The sequence below is a fragment of the Gorilla gorilla genome, chromosome 13 (genome assembly GCF_029281585.2).
Source record: "Gorilla gorilla gorilla isolate KB3781 chromosome 13, NHGRI_mGorGor1-v2.1_pri, whole genome shotgun sequence".
NCBI lineage: Eukaryota > Metazoa > Chordata > Mammalia > Primates > Hominidae > Gorilla > Gorilla gorilla.
The window spans coordinates 63747440-63763161 of NC_073237.2; the positions used below are offsets into that span (position 1 = coordinate 63747440).

General features: G+C 44.5%; 1 protein-coding gene across 4 annotated transcripts in view; it reads right to left on the reverse strand.

Moving 5' to 3' along the window:
• Window positions 1–15722, reverse strand: part of DMRT1 (doublesex and mab-3 related transcription factor 1) — a 129526-nt gene that overhangs the window by 74979 nt on the left and 38825 nt on the right. For all 4 annotated transcript variants that reach the window (XM_004047747.5, XM_055350707.2, XM_055350706.2 and 1 more), the window contains exon 3: window positions 880–1163. In XM_004047747.5, the coding sequence (XP_004047795.1) occupies window positions 880–1163 (284 nt within the window). The remainder of the gene's footprint in view (window positions 1–879; window positions 1164–15722) is intronic.

Genomic DNA, 15722 nt, shown 5'->3' on the forward strand with positions numbered 1-15722 from the left:
CCTGTTATCCCAGCACTTTGGGAGGCCGAGGCGGGCGGATCACCTGAGGTCAGGAGTTCAAGACCAGCCTGGTCAACATGGTGAAACCCCATCTCTACTAAAAATACAAAAATTAGCCGGGTGGTGTGGTGGGTGCCTGTAATCCCAGCTACTTGACAGGCTGAGGTGAAAAGAAGCACTTGAACCCAGGAGGCAGAAGTTGCAGTGAGCTGAGATCCTACCACTGCACTCCAGCCTGGGCAACAGAGCGAGACTCTGTCTCAACAAACAAACAAACAAACAAACAAACAAAAAACATACTTGGAGAATGAAAGACTGACCTCTATTCCTAGCGAAAAATGCACCCAGGTTGGGTCCAGCTCAACAGTGACCTAATTCCTTTTCTTACCTTTCTTCCATGCAGATTATGACCTGTTTCCTTCCCAAGGTGCAAATTCATCACGCAGATTACTGCCACCCAGAAGGCTTTACCCAGCATTTTCTAAGGTGCCTGACGAAAGTGGGGACAAAGCTGGAGGAGGTGGTACCTCATTCAGTACTTGTGATCTGCCTGTGCCCAACTGTTTATACAACATTCAAAAAATGAGAAAAGTAAAATTTGAAAAAGAAAACAAGTTTGTACATTATTTCTTTCCAATTCCTTGCAGCCAACCTTTGAGGCTAAAGGGCATTATTGACAGAGTAAAAAATTCCTTACACGTTTTGCATAGTGTGCCTACATGTGTGCAAAATGGCACACGTGTGTGTACCTGTGTGTGTCACCTGTGTGTGCCTCTGTGCGCACAAGTGCGTGTGTGCCTCTGTGTGTATGTGCATGTGTGTGCACATGCATGTGGCTTTCACACAACCAGTTCACTCTCTGGGTAATTAATATCATACCTGCCACTGGTTTCCTGTCTGACCAGGCACATAAGGTCCGGGGAGGCCCCGAAGGCTGTTCTTCACAGGTGATCCCCCGAGGGGATTTCCCACCTCCCCAGAAGCAGAATCAGCAGCCAAGGCCATGGAGTACTGCGGGCAGTTGTATAGATTGTTGTAGTAAGGAAACAGAGACGGCTGGTAGAAGCTGCTGTAGTAGGTGGAGTCTGAAACCAGGTCAGGTGTGTTCTCCACGTGCCCTCTGCTGGAGACAGCAGGAATATCCTGGATGACCATACGTCCCTCTAAATTGGAAGAAAAAAGAAAAATACAACATGGTATTAATGTTAGTCCACGAAACTTTACTTCTAAACTTCCTACTCAAGACCTGCAGAGCAAGGTACCTGAATATGCAGAAGACAAAACCATCTGTTGCTTCTCCTATAGCCAAAATAAGGGAGGGTTTCTAAGGTTCGCTTCACTCTGCTGGCACAACCGAAAGACTCAGCTGATTGTTTTTACTGAGAGTACCAAAACCATTTTAGAGGTGATTTTAATTACATAAAGCCCAACAGCACAACTTCTATCCAGAAATTCCTATCCTAATGTCAAGAAACTGAAGATCAAATCTAGTTGACCTGATTGTGCATTCTTAAAACAAAATTATTTGTAGCCACATAGATAGGTTAGAAAGTCAAAACAAGTGGTCAAGAGTCTAGGTGAATTTAGGTGAACACCTGTTTCCTTAACTTCCTTCCACAGCTGATCACGTTTATCTTCAGAAATCTGGCCAAAGGTACGGACCAGGGGCAAACTTCTAGTGTAAGAGGTCAGTAACTATTTCAGGTTTTGTCAACTATTCAGTCACTGCTGCAGCATGCTTGTGTTGCAATAAAACTTTATTTATTTAAAAACAGGCAGTGAGCTGATCTAACCCAAAGACTAGTTTCCCAACCTCTGGCACAGACATTAAACTGTTTATTGTCAATTCCAATAAATGAATTCCTAAGTCATCCATCCAATGGACATTTATTAAACAATATTCTAAGAGCCAGTCCGGGTGCCTGAAACGTCTGCCAGGCTGTCGTGCCCACAGGGAGTCTACGGTCTGGGATAGAAGATGTGAAGGGATTACAAATACCACCACCTACCATCATACAGGAAGACCCATAAACTTCCATGGGAAGTCAGAGGAAACAGAGATGGCTTGTAGCCTAGTTAGGAATTCATGGACAAAACTGCACCTGAGTTGCACTTAAAAAAAGATGCAGGACACAGGTGAAAAATGAGAAAAGGAGAGGAAGGAGAAAGGAGCAGCAAGGACAAAGGAGTGGAAGCAGGAAAGTGGGGGTAGAGTTTGGAATGATGGGCAGGGCAGTGAGGCTGAGGAACTGGATGAGAAAAGGGAAGGAGACATGTAGTATGAAAGATGGGCTGGGGCAAGGTGAGGCGGGCCTCAGTCCAGCTCTCCTGACTCTGGGATGTAATGGGAACCACTGAGTTCTGAGCAAGGAGGTTACACAGTCAGAGCTGTGCTTGGAGGAGATTTATCTAAGGGCAATTGCTTAGGGCAAGTGAAGGAGAGAGAGATCAGAGGCAGAAAGACCTGCCAGGGAACCACCAAAGTGAGTTCAAGGACAGACCAGAACTCTAAGGCCTGCAAATCTAAGAGAGGAGCCTGTTCCAGGGACATGTGGGGGATGAAACGCAACAGAACTGGAGGGCTGAGGGGCTGCCAGGAATTAAGATGCAGGGGAGGCAGAGAGCAGGAGCCTGGGTGTGTAGAGCAGAGGGCCAGCGGGTGCGCAGGTGGAGGGCTGGGTGAGGGTGAGGAACATGAAACGCGTGCTTTTGGGAGAGGCTGAGACTGGAAGCCAGATCCAAGAGTCACCACTGGAGGTGCTAGCTCCATCTGGGCAAGGAAGGGAGGAGCTGTTACAGAATAAAGGAGAGCCAAGGCCTGGAGCGTGAAAAACAGAGAATACAATGTCACAGAGGTTAAAGCTGACATGAATCACAGAGCAAGCAGGCTGTGGTGTCAACTGCTGCTAGGACATCAAGCAAACAGTTCTAGAAAAGACCAACACACAACTAGGTCTTCAGGGCCTTGCGGTTTTAACCATGATGAAAGGAGCAGATGCAGGCCTGCAAGAGAGCAAGGAGCAACAAGCAACAAGAAATCCAAAGAGATGACTCCAGTGAATGGCCTCTCTCCTACCAGGACTACCAGGACGTGAGATCCAGCAAGAAGGCACCCAGCTTCCGGGCACACCACTGTGTCCTCCGTGCTTAGCACACTGCCAGACACAGTGGGTCAATATTTGCTGAAGGGACTGAGGACTAATCATTTTTCAAGTAGCTTGGCATCAAAAATAATGTGAGTTAAAAGTAAAAGCTCCAGCCAGGCACGGTGGCCCACGCCTGTAATCCCAGCACTTTGGGAGGCCGAGGCAGGCGATTCACGAGGTCAGGAGATCAAGACTATCCTGGCCAACACGGTGAAACCCTGTCTCTACTAAAAATACCAAAAAAAAAAAAAAATTAGCCAGACGTGGTGGCCTATGCCTGTAGTCCCAGCTACTTGGGAGGCTGAGGCAGGAGAATCGCTTGAACCTGGGAGACAGAGGTTGGAGTGAGACGATATTGGGCCATTGCACTCCAGCCTGGGCGACAGAGCAAGCCTCCGTCTGAAAAAAAAAAAAAAAAAAAGGTAAAAGCTCCAGGGAGTCATAAGATCTTGTCGTTTCACTTTTATTTTGTTTATTTACTTATTTGAGACAGGGTCTCACTCTGTCACCCAGGCTGGAGTGCAGTGGTACGATCTCGGCTCACTGCAACTTCCCCTTCTGGGCTCAAGCGATCCTCCCACCTCAGCAGCCCAAGTAATTGGGAATACAGGCGCCAGCCACCATGTCTGGCTGATTTTTGTATTTTTTTTAAGTAGAGACGGGGTTTCACCATGTTGGCCAGGCTGATCTCGAACTCCTGAGCTCAAGCAATCTGAATTTTAATAAGCTCTTAGCTTTTTTTTTTTTTTAATTTTTTTGTATAGAGATGGGGTCTCACTATGTTGCCCAGGCTGGTCTCAAACTCCTGAGCTCCAGTGATCAACCCACCTTGTCCTCCCAAAGTGCTAGGATTACAGGCATGAGCCACTACACCTGGCCTTGTTTCACTTGTCTAAAAAGGTTTAAGGCTGAGCGCGGTGGCTCACGCCTGTAATCCCAGTACTTTGGGAGGCTGAGATAGGTCTGATCATTTGAGGTCAGGAGTTCGAGACCAGCCTGACCAACATGGTGAAACCCCGTCTCCACTAAAAAAATAATACAAAAAAAAATTAGCCGGACATCGGCATGGTAGCGCATACCTGTAGACCCAGCTACTGCAGAGGCTGAGGCAGGAGAATTGCTTGAATCTGGGAGGCCGAGGTTGCAGTAAGCAGAGATCGCGTCACTGCACTCCAGCCTGGGTGACAGAATGAGGCTCTGTCTCAAATAAAAAAATAAAAATAAAGAAATAAATAAAGAGGTTTAAGTGTCCTTAAGCAGACAGAATTGTCTCATGAGAGAAATTTCCAGCACAATGCATGGCCCAAAGAAGGTGCCCAGAAACCATCCACTGGCTGAATGTGTGGGAAAACAAAAACATGCAAGGGAGAGGGAGGGCATAACTAAAGTGCAAGCTCTGGAAGGTTTGGCTGAGATCTACAACAAAATTTATTTTTGAAGTCTCATTTTAAAGTCAGCACTGGTGTCACTTTTCTCTGAAAGGAAACCAAATCCACCTATGCTAGGCTCCTGTAAATGCACTCCCAAACCACTGTTTTATTCTATTCCTTTACTTTCTTCTCTCCTCTTCCCAGCTAATGAGATGAGACATTCCAATGCCATTATTCCACACCCCCAAGTCTGGAGAGGGCACATGTCCATTCGCTCCTCCTCAACTTCCCCACTGGGCCTTTCTCTTATTTTAAACATCAGTTTGGGCCGGGTGCGGTGGCTCACGCCTGTAATCCCAGCACTTTGGGAGGCTGAGGCGGGCGGCCTGAGATCTCAGCTCAGTCGGCCTGAGCCAAGATCACGCCACTGCACTCCAGCCTGGGTGACAGAGCAAGACTCCGTCTCAAAAAAAAAAAAAAAAAAAAACACGTTTGGTGGCGTAAGTGGTGGTTTTCTATATCATTCTTTTGTTTTCAAGGTCATGTCTCTATTGTTTATCTGATTACAAAAGCCTTATGAGCTTCTCAAATTTAATAAATTATATGAGCATCTAAGTCAGAAAAAGAATAAATGACCTATCCTACCACGCAGTCATAAGCATTAATGGTTCATTCCTATACAATCTCACAGACATTTAGGAAGGCATTTTAGACACTTAGGTCTGTCCCTGCAGTAGAAAACACTGAATACCTCCCACTTAGGGCCTGCCTTTCAAAAGCAAGCTTCTTAAAAAAGAAAACAAAATACAGTAGCAGACGAATAATTAAATAGAAACCCAAGGATTCCAGCATTCCAGAATCAGGGCACAGCACAAGTTCTTGAATTTCTGCAGCATGACCTTAATCTGAAGCTTTTATCAGGCCTCAGTTTATCAAGCAACAAAATAATAGCAGTAATAACTCTGAAGGTAACAAGAGAATGGCTTCAATAAACTGCATAGTAAACCTCAAATAAAATGCTATGTCAGGTCAAAGCAATAATTTGTTTTGTTACAGCTGACTGTAATTAGTTAACAACACCATCACTTTTCCACTTACCCATATTTTATTTTCTCTTTCAAGAATAAATAGGAGCTTTAAGAATAAATAGGAGATATGTATTGGAAAAGTTGTTCCATACCAGTATTTAAATAATAAAACCATTTGAACTTTGGAAGAGTAGATGTCTGCCTTTACCCTGTTAAAATGTTTAACCACTTTAAAAAAGTTAGATTTGACAAAGTACTATGTTTATAAACCACTGAATTCTATATGTTAAAATTCCCAATTAAAATTCTCAGTCAGTGTTAAAAACAGCTTCATAACCCCTGGCATTTATATGAACACTACTAGTACATGGAAAGTTTGAAATTAATATCTGTCAAGCTACATGTGTCTAATTCAATGGTTCGCACAGTGTGGTCCCTGAATCAATAGCGTCAGCATTACCTGGGAACATGAAGAAATGCAAATTCTCGGGCCCCACCACAGACTGACAAAATCACACACCCTGAGAATGGCGCCCAGCAATCTGAATTTTACTAAGCTCTCCAGAAATTCTTTTTTTTTTTTTTTTTATACAGATGGGGTCTCACCATGTTGCCTAGGCTGGTCTCAAACTCCTGGGCTCAAGATATCCTCCCACCTTATCCTCCCAAAGTGCTGGGATTATAGGTGTGAGCCACTGCGTCCAGCCCAGGAGATTCTGATGTGCTAAAATTGTTGAGACACACGGCTCTACTCTCAAAATTCAAAGCAACTGCTCCACACGCTATTCCTAAAAATATGAGATACCTTCATGCCCGACTGCATCATTGTGACAGTCCTGACTATTAAATAAAAGTATACAACAAATGAGGTCAGGCACGGTGGCTCCTGGCTATAATCCCAGCACTTTGGGAGGCCGAGGTACAAGGTTCACTTGAGCCCAGGAGTTCGAGACCAACCTGGGCAAACAAAACCCCTCTACAAAACATATAAAAATTAGCTGGGCATGGTGGTGCATGCCTGTAGTCCCAGGTACTAAGGGAGGCTGAGGAAGGAGAATCACTTCAGCCTGGGAGGCAGAGTGTGCAGTGAGCCGAGATCGCACCACTGCACTCCAGCCTGGGCAACGGGGCAAGACTCTGTCTCAAAAGGAAAAAAAAAAAGAATTCCATTGTATTGAAAAGGTGGGCTTCTACCTAAATCACTCAGAGCTTAGATCCCAAGCTGTACGTGCTGTGTGTGTATCGCTGCCAAATGGTTGTGAGTTTCATGGCTTACATCCAGACTTTCTTCATTTATTCTAACCACAGTAGCTTAATTCATCTATTCAAATGCTTATTCCAGTTGACAAATATTTATTAAGCACCTACTATTTGTCAGGCATTCAGTTAGGTACAAAACATTGCAGAGTCAAAATTTAATATTCTTCAGAAGACTTCTGGGTAATCCAGAGGAGCAGGTGTTACAAAAATCATTTATTCTTGACCTTAAGTTGTATTTTTATATTTAGATTTGATTCATTAGTTATAACAACTATGTTCAAAGCTTTCTTTAAATGTAGTCAAAGGCACAAAAACATACTTTAAACATTTCATTTTTTCTTAAGAATTTGCCATCTATTTGGGGAAATTAGGTGCAAATTGGGAAATCTACAAAGCAATAATCCAAGTGCCGCAGTGACAGTATAGATAATGTCACCAAATGGTTTTCTATATAGAGAGGTGTCAGAAAAGGCCACGGTGAGTGATGAGCCAGAGTAGAGGTGATTTAGAGACAGTGGGTAAACACTCAAAAAAAGGAGAATAATACCAATAGAGTCATGAGGGAGGTCAACAGAGTCCCAAAGGAGATAAAGGACAAGACGCGTTCCAGCCACAGTGACCAGATGAGCCTGGCTGGAGTGCAGAGTTCACAAGTGACAACTGCAAATGAGAATGGAAGTTTATGCTGGAGTTAATTGAAGACCCTGAATGTGAATGCCAGGCCAACAAGTTCTCCTCTAGGGAACCAATGAAGGTTTTCAGAGCAAGGGAGTAGCAGAAATATATTTAGGAATCTGGTCAAAGCACAAAAAACAGACCTAAGAGAATAAGGAGATGGGGGAATAGACTAGGTGCTTTAAATACTCCAGGCAAGAAGTCACTATAAGCTTGCACAAGGAGGCCGCAGTAAAGGAAGGAACTTCATGAAAATCACTGGCAGATCTCCTTTTCTGTGAATTCCCTCCAAACAACTAAGCTACATTGTTTGTTTGTTTGTTTGAGAGACAGTCTCGCATTGTTGCCCGGGCTGGAGTGCAGTGGCGTGATCTCCTGATCTCGGCTCACTGCAACCTCCACCTCCCAGGTTCAAGTGATTCTCCTGCCTCAGCCTCTGGAGTAGCTGGGATTATAGGCTGCCGCCACCACGCCCAGCTAATAAATTACATTGTTAATATCTGTCATCCAGAGACCAGGAAAGCAATCCAGGTTCCCTTTTGATGCTTGTTCAACTGCTGAGTGATCATAGAATAAGAAGCTTCAGAAGGAACATCCGATTCCTTGCCCAGACAGACAGAGGATAAGCATATGAGCAGAGTATACCTACCATCTGTCCAGCCCATGCTACAGCAAACTCCCCAGAGAGATGCCAGCAACATTTGCTTCAACACTGGGGTGTCACCAAAGATGGCAGGCCAGCCTAAGTGTCCCTATTAATTGATGATAAACCTAAAAGTAATATTTCCAACTGATACGCCACAAAACACACAAATTTATCATACAAAATTTAAAATATGTATATATTTATATATATATAAAGTATTCAAAAAGTGGTTTTCCACATACAATTAATAAGCTCCCCCAACCATATCCATTCCCACTCTGAGCCACAGGAAAAAAGAAAGTCACAGTAAGAAGTGACAGTTTGGCCGCGCGCGGTGGCTCACGCCTGTAATCCCAACACTTTGGGAGGCTGAGGCGGGTGGATCACTTGAGGTCAGGAGTTTGGGACCAACCTGGCCAACATGGCAAAACCCCATCTCAAAAAATAGAAAAACTAGCCGGGCATGTATTTGGCCTGTGCCTGTAGTCCCAGCTACTCAGAAGGCTGAGGCAGGAAAATCGCTTGAACCCGGGAGGTGGAGGTTGCAGTGAGCCGAGATCGCACCATTGCACTCCAGCCTGGGTGACAGAGCGAGACTCCGCTCAAAAATAAAAAAACAAACAAACAAAAAAACACAGTTGGCTCCATGAACCTGAGCTGAATGCACCAATGTTTATCAAGTCCCTTGATCTGACTATGAATTACTCCTGCCAGTCTCCATGGCTTGTGTGCACTGTAACAGGGACTTTTAAAACTGCATGGCCAATACAACTAAGTACAGCAACCACAGAAGTATATTGAAGGGAAACATTTTAATGAGTCTGCTGAAAATTCTTAAGCTAGATCTCACTCTCTATTTTTCTAGAATGATAATTGGCCAAAATTGCTTAATGAATAATAACAGAAAGCTAGCAGCATTGTTTTCAAGAGAATGTGCTGTGTTATTATAATGAATAATAACAGAAAGCTAGCAGCACTCTTTCCAAGAGAATGTGCTGGCTTTCTTAACCAGTAGTCCCTTACAGTCCATTACAGAATTATCAACCTGTAGATGTGATACAGAAGTGGGCAGGGAGGTGCTGGGTAGAGGTGGGCGTGGTCCCTTGCGAAGGCTCCACTGCAGAAGCCTGTGCCCATGGACTAGCTGAAGACAGGCACTTCTGCCTTCCCACCTAAATGTTGCATTTCCCAAGACCACCCTGGACCACCATGCCTCCATCCTGTGCCTACAAAAACCCCCGAAACCCTAGCGAGCAGACACACAAGCGGCTGGGCATTGAGACGAGTAGATTGGTGGAAGAAGGTAAGCAGCTCAACATTGAGAGCAGACTAGATAGGCACTGGCAGGTCATTGATGGGCCTAGGCCATTGACCAGCAGAACAACGCTGCGTTTGGTTGGGGAAGTAGGAGAAGAGTTGGGCCGCTCGGCAGCCTGACTCCAGGGGAAAACCATCTCCTTTCTGACTCCCCTATCTGCTGACAGCTACTTCCACTCAGTAAAACCTTACACTCATTCTCCAAGCCCACATGTGATCTCATTCTTTTGGTACACCAAGGCAAGAACCAGGGGATACAGAAAGCCCTCTATCCTTGCAATAAGGCAGAGGATCTAATTGAGCTGACTAACGCAAGCCATCTACAGACAGCTAAACTAAAAGGCACCCTGTAACACACACCCACTGGGGCTTCAGCTGTAAACATTCACTCCTAGACACTGCCATGGGGTCGGAGCCCCACAGCCTGCCCATCTGTATGCTCCCCTAGAGGCTTGAGCAGTGGGGCACTGAAGAAGCAAGCCACGCCTCCTTCACACGCTCTAAAAGGGGGACAAGAGAACCTTTCCCATTTCAGATCTGCTGTTATGATGCAAATGGAAATATGAAGTTAGATGTTTTTGTTTTTGTTTGAGACCGAGTCTCACTCACTCTGTTGCCCAGGCTGGAGTGTAGTGGTGTGATCTTGGCTCACTGCAACCTCCACTTCTTGGGTTCAAGTGATTCTCCTGCCTCAGCCTCCCGAGTAGCTGGGATTACAGGTGGGCACCACCGTGCCTGGCTAATTTTTGTATTTTTAGTAGAGACGGGGTTTCACCATGTTGGCCAGGCTGGTCTCGAACTCCTGACCTCAAATATCTGCCTGCCTCGGCCTCCCAAAGTGCTGCGATTACAGGTGTGAGCCACTGCACCTGGCCAGATGTTTTAAGTGTTACCATTGGTATATACTCCTAATTTGTGCAATAAGAACAAAAGATCAGAAGGACTGGATCCAACCACTCGGAAAAGCAACAGGAACTCAAGAAATATACATCTGGAAAAATTACCAATAGCATTTGTCCCACAGACCATAATAGAGCTCACTGTCTCCCCTCAGATGCATCTGCAGAGATGTTGCTTATGAGCTCAATCACTTCTTATTCTAATACTCATGTTCATGGCTACACCCGTTTACCTTCTGTACATCCAGTTCTTTGATAGGGCTTCACAATCCCTCTGCTACTTTTTTTTTTTGCACGAACATATGCAGTGTGAAATATGATTCACTCCTTCATGAGGGATCAATACCTGCACATGATAAATACACTTATTGATCGTGGAGTGTTATATGCTGGTCTCTGGGCCCATGACATATTAATAGTAGTTAACCAGTAATTCATTTTAAGGTGGGTGAAGGCTTGCCCCCCTCTTTGCTGGTGTCATGATTCCCAAAGTTGTTGCACTTTGAGTCCTTTGTGTTCAAATCTGGATCCACACTCACCTCCATGAAAAAACCAAACGTCACAGTTTCCAGCATGAAGTAAAAAAAGGTCACAAAACCAAATTTACCATTTACAAACAGTAGACTACTTGTGATTCACATGAGGTCATGGAAACGATTAATTTATATACTCCAGATTTTCTCTTTGTAACCCCATATCTTGCATGGTGTTTGTCCTACTTAGCTTCTGAGTTTTAAGAGTTACATACCAGTCAGGCAAAATTATTCACCAGTAAGTCTGAAAACTATCCATCACCAACTAATATGTTGTGTTGAGCGCTACGAGGGTATAGCAAAAGCACAAGTTGTTTTCCCCAATTTTTTTTTTTTTTTTTTTAAGAAACAGGTCTTGCTCTGCCCAGGCTGAAGTGCAGTGGTGTGATCATGGCTCAAGGCAGCCTCCAACTGCTAGGCTCAAGTGATCCTCCTGTCTCCACCTCCCAAGTAGCTGGGACTACAGGTGCACGCCACCATACACGGCAATTTTTTTTTTTTTTTGTAGAGACAGGGTCAGGCTATGTTGCCCAGGCTGGTTGGTCTCAAATTCTGGTCTCCAGTGATCCTCCCACCTCAGCCTCCCAAAGTGCTGGAATTACAGGTGTGAGTCGCTGCACCCGGGCTCTCCTTTTGGGGGTCGGGGGAGTTAATGCATTTTTTAAAAAGGCTGTATTATTCGATGATGACTGATTTCACGGCACTGGGATGCTCCTCACTGAGGGGAGAGGATTCATCTCAACCTTCAACGTACAGGTTCAGCTGATGTTGGCTCACTAGTGTCGCTCCTGTAGCACAAGACATGGAATGTGGTAGAACCTATTTCTCTCTCTCCCAGGAAGAGATTTTTATCTTATCTTTTTAACGTAATTTGGTTGTGAAGGAATGTCAGCTCCTTTTTTTTTTTCTTGGTGTGAACTCTTTTCATAGCAAAGTGAACCTGAAGTTGGCTTTTAAAGATAGGAGCAGGCTTGGTTCAAAGGGGAGTGCAGCGTCAATGTGGGACGGATGGCAGGCTATGCGTATGGAATCTAGAAAGAGTGAAAGAGTGAAAAGGGTGGGGTGGGCAGGCTTGGTGGCTCATGCCTGTAACCCCAGCACTTTGAGAGGCCGAGGCGGGAGGATCACTGGAGGCCAGGAGTTCGAAACCAGCCTGGCCAACATGGTGAAACCCCGTCTCTACTAAAAATACAAAAATTAGCCGGGCATGGTGGCAGGCACCTGTAATCCCAGCTACTCGGGAGGCTGAGGCAGAAGAATCACTTGAACCTGAGAGGCAGAGGTGGCAGTGAGCCGAGATCATGCCACTGTACTCCAGCCTGGGCAACAGAGTGAGTGAGACTCTGTCTCAGACAAAAAAAAAAAAAAAAAAAATACAGGGCAGAGGGGGGCGCCATTGAGCACAACCAGATCAAAGAAATCAAGCAGGAAGATGATGGGAAAATACAAACATGAGGCTGAGCAAACACAGGCCTTCAAGGTGAGCAGGTCTTGATTTGAAACAGGCTGCCCTGGGGCTACTGAAAAGCCCAGGGAGTCAAAGCCCATCCATTGTGTGCAGCAACTCACAAAGTGCTGGCTGAGAAGAATGCAAATCCCTGGCCTGGAGGAGCTCAGGTGATTAACAGTGCAAAGGAGAATGTAAAGGACTGGAAAAGGTTTCCCAGAAGACACCTTTAAGCAAGAGAACATTCTGGATGTATAAAGGATACGAAAGGAATTCCAAGTCAAGGAAAGAGAGGAGACACACAACAAGAGCTTCGAGGCACAAGTAAGGTTAAGAGAAGAGCCTGCAGAGCAGGTAGAGCACAGGCTCCACTGCAGGAGGAGAATGGGGGTGCTCCTGGCACAGTGGTATGGAATTTGGGATCCCCCTTCACACCCCCAGAGAAACTTAATTGGGCCTGAAAAGGCTGGCATGTAAGGCACAGTGGCATGCTAAAGTTAGGAGGATCCCACTTCCACCTGCAGGGGTTTCTGCCTCTCCCTGCCCTGATTCCTGCTCTCTGCAGCTTCCTCCTTCCACACCTCTGCCTGTGCCTCAGAATTCCCCCAAGTCACTGAGGAAAACTGTTAATCCTACAGTGAGAGTCAGATTTGGAGGAAATGCCATTTCTCTGACCCTCCGAGGCAATGTCTCATGGCCATGAAAGCCTGTCTCACGGCCAAGACACAGATTTCTCTCTTTAGGCCAATTCAGAATGTCCTACCATTGGCAAGATACCAGAGACAGTTTGGGACTCTATCAACACCTCCCAGCGGATTGGAGGAGCAGGTTGTGCCACAAACAGGCCAATGGGAAAGCTTGAGTTTGGGGGTGGAGGAGAAGAAAGGGATGATTCCCAACACAGTTCCTCTCCATCAAGGGCTACATTCTAAAAGCCGTCTTACAGAGAATCCCTTCTTGAACCTTTTAAATATTTCGTACACTGAGGATGTTTTAAATTAGGAACTTGTTTGACTGACTGTGTACATGTATTTAGGTCTCCACAGAAAAGATCTGCTCTGAACTGTAATCAAACAACTTAAAATGGAGAAGCCTAATTTATCAGGGTCTTTCTCTCTAGAGCATGTAGGGAGCTGGACAGAAGGTAGCAAAGATACATGTTCAAGTTTGCTCATGGTCAGCTCCATGTAGATTTAGGATTCAGATCCTGCTTTTATGACTTTCTTTTACTAGTAAGATCATAGATGTTTTGTCTTTGTCCCTGCAGGCCCCAGAAAGTGATGTGAAGGAGTAAGTGGACCTCTACATAAAGGTATACAATTAAGAAACCGAATTATACCTCACCATATTGTTTCACATAGCTTCCGTTCAACTCAAGATTATACCTAGTTCAATTTATTATCACCAATTTTCAATCAGGCATTTGTCTTGTAAATTTTCCCGGCTGTCATGAACAGTGACTTATCCAATTGTACAGGACTGGAGAGCCGCCTCCCTACCAAGAATGTTTCAGAACCTGCCTCTAAACCAGAAGTTTTCAAACTTGGCTGCACAGGAGGAGGAGGTCCGGGGGTCTATAGAATTCCCCATGATCAGGCCACACCCCAGACCACTTTGCATGACAGCCTCCCGCAATGGGACCCAGGCAGAGCAAGTTGAGAACTGCTTTAAACCCATTCAAGCTTGGTGCTTTGATGTCAAGAAATCAAACCCTTACATCTTATCGCAGCAGCTGTCAAAATGTGGTTGGAGGTTCTGGCCTACAACTTCCTTCTGAGGGCCCAAGAGGTCAGAAGTATTTTTGCAGTAACATAAAGATGTAATTTGCCTTTTTTGCTGTGGTGACGGGCACTGATGATGCAGCAGCAAGGGTGGGGAAGACCGCTGGTCCTTAGCACATGGCAAGCTACCCAAGTATACTTTTTTTCCTCTTCCTTTTTTTTTTTTTTTGAGACTGAGTTTTGCTGGTTGCCCAGGTTGGAGTGCAATGACACAATCTCGGCTCACTGCAACGTCTGCCTCCCAGGTTCAAGCAATTCTCCTGCCTCAGCCTCCTGAATAGCTGGGATTACAGGCATGCACCACCATGCCCAGGTAATTTTGTATTTTTAGTAGAGACAGGGATTCACCATATTGGCCAGGCTGGTCTCGAACTCCTGACCTCAGGTGATCCGCCCACCTCAGCCTCCCAAAGTGCTGGGATTACAGGTGTAAGCCACCACGCCCAGCCCAAGCTACCCAAGTATACTAATGCTCGCATATTCCTCATCGCTATGAAGGAAAACGTTAAAACTTTTTTAAAATGTTATGTTGATTTTGCTAAAGACACCCTTGATGAAGCAGAAAGAAATAGTAACTTGATCAAATCTGTACCTCAGAGTACACCTCTTTTTAAAAACTGTGTGACTCAATGGGAAGGACTCACACAGCCTTTCTGCACACCAAAGGAAAAAGGACATTTGTCCAACTGTTGAAGAGCTACACTCACTGCTTTTTCTTAAAGGAACACCACATCCTGGAAGAGTGACTGATGACGAACTACACTTACTGAAACTCGGATATTTGGCGGCATTCTCTTGCAAATGAACTAAGTGAGCCTGTCACTTCAAGGAAAACAACTGACAGTATTTATTGCCGAAATTTGAGTTTTCAAGTAAAAATTAGAATTTTAGAAAATTTATGGCCCCCCACTATGTGGATGACCGCTTCCAAACTTGAAGATTATTCTAACAAGATCAGTAGTAGTATTAATGAATGTGATTTTCTGGTATTTTGTAATAAAATGTGTCAACATTTGGAAGTTGTACATAACTTAGTGAAGTAATATTTCCCAAATGACCAATGCATAATGTTATAAAGCCATACACGGATGAAAGAGCCATCCAAAGTACAAGAGAGTCTATGGCCATACCACCTTGAACGCACAGGCAGATCTAGTCTCATCTTGGAAGCCAAGTCTGAGACAGATGAACAGATTTTAATGAAACAATACAAAATGTTCGTTAGCATGGTTTTGGTTTCCACATCACAACTAATCTTTAAGCAATTAACCACTTGTCAAGTTTTGGTCTAGTATCAAAGAATAGTGACAATGATGTAAAAGGCTATTAAAATACTTCTATCCCTCTTCTAACTATCTATGTGAAGCTGAATTTTCTTCCTGTATTTCCATTAAAACAACAGCCTACCTGAAGCAGCAGCTATGCAAACCCACCTACATCCTATTAAGCCAAACGTAAAAGAGATTTGCAAAAATGTGAAACAATGCCACTCTCTTGTTTTTTTTTTAATTTGGAAAAATGCAGTAATTTTTATTGAAGTATGTTACGTATGCTAAGAGGTAATGAGTTTATTATTTTAAAAGGATAATTTTTTTTCATTTCTCAATTTTAGTTTCTAGT